Source organism: Scyliorhinus torazame, unplaced genomic scaffold (genome assembly GCF_047496885.1).
Source record: "Scyliorhinus torazame isolate Kashiwa2021f unplaced genomic scaffold, sScyTor2.1 scaffold_396, whole genome shotgun sequence".
Taxonomy (NCBI): domain Eukaryota; kingdom Metazoa; phylum Chordata; class Chondrichthyes; order Carcharhiniformes; family Scyliorhinidae; genus Scyliorhinus; species Scyliorhinus torazame.
In genome coordinates this window covers 182,501-189,521 of record NW_027308123.1, presented here as the reverse complement: position 1 = coordinate 189,521, position 7,021 = coordinate 182,501, and the positions used below count along the sequence as shown (strand labels likewise).

The 7,021-nt window shown below is 57.0% G+C and overlaps 1 protein-coding gene across 1 annotated transcript in view; it reads right to left on the bottom strand.

The window, feature by feature from the left end:
- Nucleotides 1–1,094: 1,094 nt before the first annotated feature.
- Nucleotides 1,095–7,021, bottom strand: part of LOC140406271 (ankyrin repeat domain-containing protein 13D-like) — a gene marked incomplete at its 3' end in the record, with an annotated part of 181,103 nt that continues 175,176 nt past the window's right edge. Inside the window, exon 7 of the mRNA XM_072494381.1 lies at nucleotides 1,095–1,225. Coding sequence (XP_072350482.1) covers nucleotides 1,095–1,225 — 131 coding nt within the window. The remainder of the gene's footprint in view (nucleotides 1,226–7,021) is intronic.

Below are 7,021 nucleotides of genomic sequence, written 5' to 3'. Positions count from 1 at the left end.
GGGAGAGAGAGTACCGAACGGATCACGATTCTCCCGGCCGGCGATGGACACCACCCCGTTCGCACCCTCGCTGGGCGTGGCCATTCAAATGAGCATCTGGACTCTTTTACATATGAATTTCAGGATTTGAGCTGGAGTCTCCCGTCTCCTGGGAGTTCCCCCCCCACCCCCACCCGGCGCAGCACGAGTCCGGCGGGAATCCCTACTCTTCTCCGTCAACGGGAACCTGGACCTGTTGACCACGTCCGTGGAGATCGGAGGCCATTGTTGCCCTTGGGAAGTGAGGTCAGGGCAGGTTAGTGCCAACCTGATGCCACCATGGTTCCAAGGGGGCACTGGTAGGGGGTATTGCCACAAAAGGTGGGGAGAGGGAAATGGATTTGGAGGGGGGTGGGGTATCATGGGGGCTGAGGGGGGGGGCACCAAGAAAATGACCACGTTTGTCTCAATTGCGATGGGAATCGCCCCCTCTCCTGCCAAAATAACACTTACTCATTTTATGGGGCAATTCTACCCCCAGAGTGAGGTGGGGACGAGTTTGGGGAGAAAGGAGAGAAACCACAATGGTTACAAACATCAACCGCATCAAAGAGAGTTAAGTGCTTTCCAAACATCCCCCTTTGAGGTGGGGACGGGTTTGGGGAGAAAGGAGAGAAACCACAATGGTTACAAACATCAACCGCATCAAAGAGAGTTAAGTGCTTTCCAAACATCCCCCTTTGAGGTGGGGACGGGTTTGGGGAGAAAGGAGAGAAACCACAATGGTTACAAACATCAACCGCATCAAAGAGAGTTAAGTGCTCTCCAAACATCCCCCTTTGAGGTGGGGACAGGTTTGGGGAGAAAGGAGAGAAACCACACTGGTTACAAACATCAACCGCATCAAAGAGAGATAAGTGCTTTCCAAACATCCCCCTTTCACACTCAAGTGATTTTGAAGTGCTGAGCTGGAAATTGACAGCGGTTAGCTCTCTTTGATCGAGTCGATTAGCTCTCTTTGATCGAGTCGATGTTTGCAAACGTCCATGAAGACGGCTGATGGAGCGGAGCGGGGCGTGCTAAATTGAGACCGCCCAAACCGATGATCCACTCACCGTTGAATCTTGCTGGTCAGCTCGATCGGTCGTCCGATGTCACGGGCCTGGAGCTCGAACCCCGGGTCCAGATATTCCTCGGGGCTGATGGCAGTTGGGTTGGTGGGGTTGGCGCTCTGACTCACGTGGGCCTGAAATGTCAAACGAGGAAAATCGACGGAGGAAATGCCGCCTCGTATGCAACTGCCCCCACGCCTTGGCCAACACCCGGTTGGTCACCACGCACCCCCCCCGCCCCTCGCAGGTCCGTCTCAGTCGCCATGTGTGAATCCCCACAGACCAAGAGGAGGTGGAAAATCACAAGTGCCTGACCATCGCCCCCCCCCCACCCCCCGAAACACTTGCCCATAATTAATGATCTCATACTGAAGGTGGCCCTAGGTAGCAGTGATCATAACGTGGTTGAATTTCACGTTTGAGTCTGAAGGAGGGAGGAGTGGCTCTAAGACTTAAATAAGTGCCATTGCGAGGGCCATAGCGAGACAGCTGTGTCTTTACTCTGAGCAGAGGGCGGGGCCTCTTTTAGACTGACATCGGTGATGACCCAGATTGACTGATGTGTCTGGCGGCCAATAAATGGGCCCAGGAGCTGTACCCTGCCCGATAACACTGACCCGATACTGGACACCACGCTGACCCGATACTGGACACCACACTGACCCGATACTGGACACCACACTGACCCGATACTGGACACCACACTGACCCGATACTGGACACCACACTGACCCGATACTGGACACCACGCTGACCCGATACTGGGCACCACGCTGACCCGATACTGGACACCACACTGACCCGATACTGGGCACCACACTGACCCGATACTGGGCACCACACTGACCCGATACTGGACACCACACTGACCCGATACTGGACACCACACTGACCCGATACTGGACACCACACTGACCCGATACTGGACACCACACTGACCAGATACTGGACACCACACTGACCCGATACTGGGCACCACACTGACCCGATACTGGGCACCAGACTGACCCGATACTGGGCACCACACTGACCCGATACTGGGCACCACACTGACCCGATACTGGGCATCACACTGACCCGATACTGGACACCACACTGACCCGATACTGGGCACCACACTGACCCGATACTGGACACCACACTGACCCGATACTGGACACCACACTGACCCGATACAGGACACCACACTGACCCGATACTGGACACCACACTGACCCGATACAGGACACCACACTGACCCGATACTGGGCATCACACTGACCCGATACTGGACACCACACTGACCCGATACTGGACACCACACTGACCCGATACTGGACACCACACTGACCCGATACTGGACACCACACTGACCCGATACTGGGCACCACACTGACCCGATACTGGACACCACACTGACCCGATACTGGACACCACACTGACCCGATACTGGGCACCACACTGACCCGATACTGGACACCACACTGACCCGATACTGGGCACCACACTGACCCGATACTGGACACCACACTGACCCGATACTGGACACCACACTGACCCGATACTGGGCACCACACTGACCCAATACTGGGCACCACACTGACCCGATACTGGACACCACACTGACCCGATACTGGGCACCACACTGACCCGATACTGGACACCACACTGACCCGATACTGGACACCACACTGACCCGATACTGGACACCACACTGACCCGATACTGGGCACCACACTGACCCGATACTGGGCAGCACACTGACCCGATACTTGGCATCACACTGACCCGATACTGGACACCACACTGACCCGATACTGGACACCACACTGACCCGATACTGGGCACCACACTGACCCGATACTGGACACCACACTGACCCGATACTGGGCACTACACTGACCCGATACTGGACACCACACTGACCCGATACTGGACATCACACTGACCCGATACTGGGCACCACACTGACCCGATACTGGGCACCACACTGACCCGATACTGGACACCACACTGACTCGATACTGGACACCACACTGACCCGATACTGGGCACCACACTGACCCGATACTGGGCACCACACTGACCCGATACTGGACACCACACTGACCCGATACTGGACACCACACTGACCCGATACTGGACACCACACTGACCCGATACTGGACACCACACTGACCCGATACTGGGCACCACACTGACCCGATACTGGACACCACACTGACCCGATACTGGGCACCACACTGACCCGATACTGAACACCACACTGACCCGATACTGGACACCACACTGACCCGATACTGGACACCACACTGACCCGATACTGGACACCACACTGACCCGATACTGGACATCACACTGACCCGATACTGGGCACCACACTGACCCGATACTGGGCACCACACTGACCCGATACTGGGCACCACACTGACCCGATACTGGGCATCACACTGACCCGATACTGGACACCACACTGACCAGATACTGGACATCACACTGACCCGATACTGGGCACCACACTGACCCGATACTGGACACCACACTGACCCGATACTGGACACCACACTGACCCGATACTGGACACCACACTGACCCGATACTGGACACCACACTGACCCGATACTGGGCACCACACTGACCCGATACTGGACACCACACTGACCCGATACTGGACACCACACTGACCCGATACTGGGCACCACACTGACCCGATACTGGACACCACACTGACCCGAAACTGGGCACCACACTGACCCGATACTGGGCACCACACTGACCCGATACTGGACACCACACTGACCCGATACTGGACACCACACTGACCCGATACTGGGCACCACACTGACCCGATACTGGACACCACACTGACCCGATACTGGGCACCACACTGACCCGATACTGGGCACCACACTGACCCGATACTGGGCACCACACTGACCCGATACTGGACACCACACTGACCCGATACTGGGCACCACACTGACCCGATACTGGACACCACACTGACCCGAAACTGGGCACCACACTGACCCGATACTGGGCACCACACTGACCCGATACTGGGCACCACACTGACCCGATACTGGACACCACACTGACCCGATACTGGACACCACACTGACCCGATACTGGACACCACACTGACCCGATACTGGACACCACACTGACCCGATACTGGACACCACACTGACCCGATACTGGGCACCACACTGACCCGATACTGGACACCACACTGACCCGATACTGGACACCACACTGACCCGATACTGGACACCACACTGACCCGATACTGGACACCACACTGACCCGATACTGGGCACCACACTGACCCGATACTGGACACCACACTGACCCGATGCTGGACACCACACTGACCCGATACTGGACACAACACTGACCCGATACTGGGCACCACACTGACCCGATACTGGGCACCACACTGACCCGATGCTGGACATCACACTGACCCGATACTGGACATCACACTGACCCGATACTGGACACCACACTGACCCGATACTGGGCACCACACTGACCCGATACTGGACATCACACTGACCCGATACTGGGCATCACACTGACCCGATACTGGGCACCACACTGACCCGATACTGGACATCACACTGACCCGATACTGGGCACCACACTGACCCGATACTGGACACCACACTGACCCGATACTGGGCACCACACTGACCCGATACTGGGCACCACACTGACCCGATGCTGGACATCACACTGACCCGATACTGGACACCACACTGACCCGATACTGGGCACCACACTGACCCGATACTGGGCACCACACTGACCCGATACTGGACACCACACTGACCCGATACTGGACATCACACTGACCCGATACTGGACACCACACTGACCCGATACTGGGCACCACACTGACCCGATACTGGGCATCACACTGACCCGATACTGGACACCACACTGACCCGATACTGGACACCACACTGACCCGATACTGGGCACCACACTGACCCGATACTGGGCATCACACTGACCCGATACTGGAAAACACACTGACCCCATACTGGGCATCACACTGACCCGATACTGGGCACCACACTGACCCGATACTGGGCACCACACTGACCCGATACTGGACACCACACTGACCCGATACTGGGCACCACACTGACCCGATACTGGACACCACACTGACCCGATTCTGGACACCACACTGACCCGATGCTGGGCACCACACTGACCCGATGCTGGACACCACACTGACCCGATACTGGACACCACACTGACCCGATACTGGGCACCACACTGACCCGATGCTGGACATCACACTGACCCGATACTGGACATCACACTGACCCGATACTGGACACCACACTGACCCGATACTGGGCACCACACTGACCCGATACTGGACATCACACTGACCCGATACTGGGCATCACACTGACCCGATACTGGGCACCACACTGACCCGATACTGGACATCACACTGACCCGATACTGGGCACCACACTGACCCGATACTGGACACCACACTGACCCGATACTGGGCACCACACTGACCCGATACTGGGCACCACACTGACCCGATGCTGGACATCACACTGACCCGATACTGGACACCACACTGACCCGATACTGGGCACCACACTGACCCGATACTGGGCACCACACTGTCCCGATACTGGACACCACACTGACCCGATACTGGGCATCACACTGACCCGATACTGGGCACCACACTGACCCGATACTGGGCATCACACTGACCCGATACTGGGCACCACACTGACCCGATACTGGGCACCACACTGACCCGATACTGGACACCACACTGACCCGATACTGGGCACCACACTGACCCGATACTGGACACCACACTGACCCGATTCTGGACACCACACTGACCCGATGCTGGGCACCACACTGACCCGATGCTGGACACCACACTGACCCGATACTGGACACCACACTGACCCGATACTGGACACCACACTGACCCGATACTGGGCACCACACTGACCCGATACTGGACACCACACTGACCCGATACTGGACACCACACTGACCCGATACTGGACACCACACTGACCCGATACTGGGCACCACACTGACCCGATACTGGGCACCACACTGACCCGATACTGGGCACCACACTGACCCGATACTGGGCACCACACTGACCCGATACTGGACACCACACTGACCCGATACTGGACACCACACTGACCCGATACTGGACATCACACTGACCCGATACTGGGCACCACACTGACCCGATACTGGACACCACACTGACCCAATACTGGGCACCACACTGACCCGATACTGGGCACCACACTGACCCGATACTGGACACCACACTGACCCGATACTGGACACCACGCTGACTCGATACTGGACACCACACTGACCCGATACTGGACACCACACTGACCCGATACTGGACATCACACTGACCCGATACTGGACACCACACTGACCCGATACTGGACACCACACTGACCCGATACTGGGCACCACACTGACCCGATACTGGGCACCACACTGACCCGATACTGGACACCACACTGACCCGATACTGGACACCACACTGACCCGATACTGGAAAACACACTGACCCGATACTGGACACCACACTGACCCGATACTGGACACCACACTGACCCGATACTGGACACCACACTGACCCGATACTGGACACCACACTGACCCGATACTGGGCACCACACTGACCCGATACTGGACACCACACTGACCCGATACTGGACACCACACTGACCCGATACTGGGCACCACACTGACCCGATACTGGACACCACACTGACCCGATACTGGGCACCACACTGACCCGATACTGGGCACCACACTGACCCGATACTGGGCACCACACTGACCCGATACTGGGCACCACACTGACCCGATACTGGACACCACGCTGACCCTATACTGGACACCACACTGAC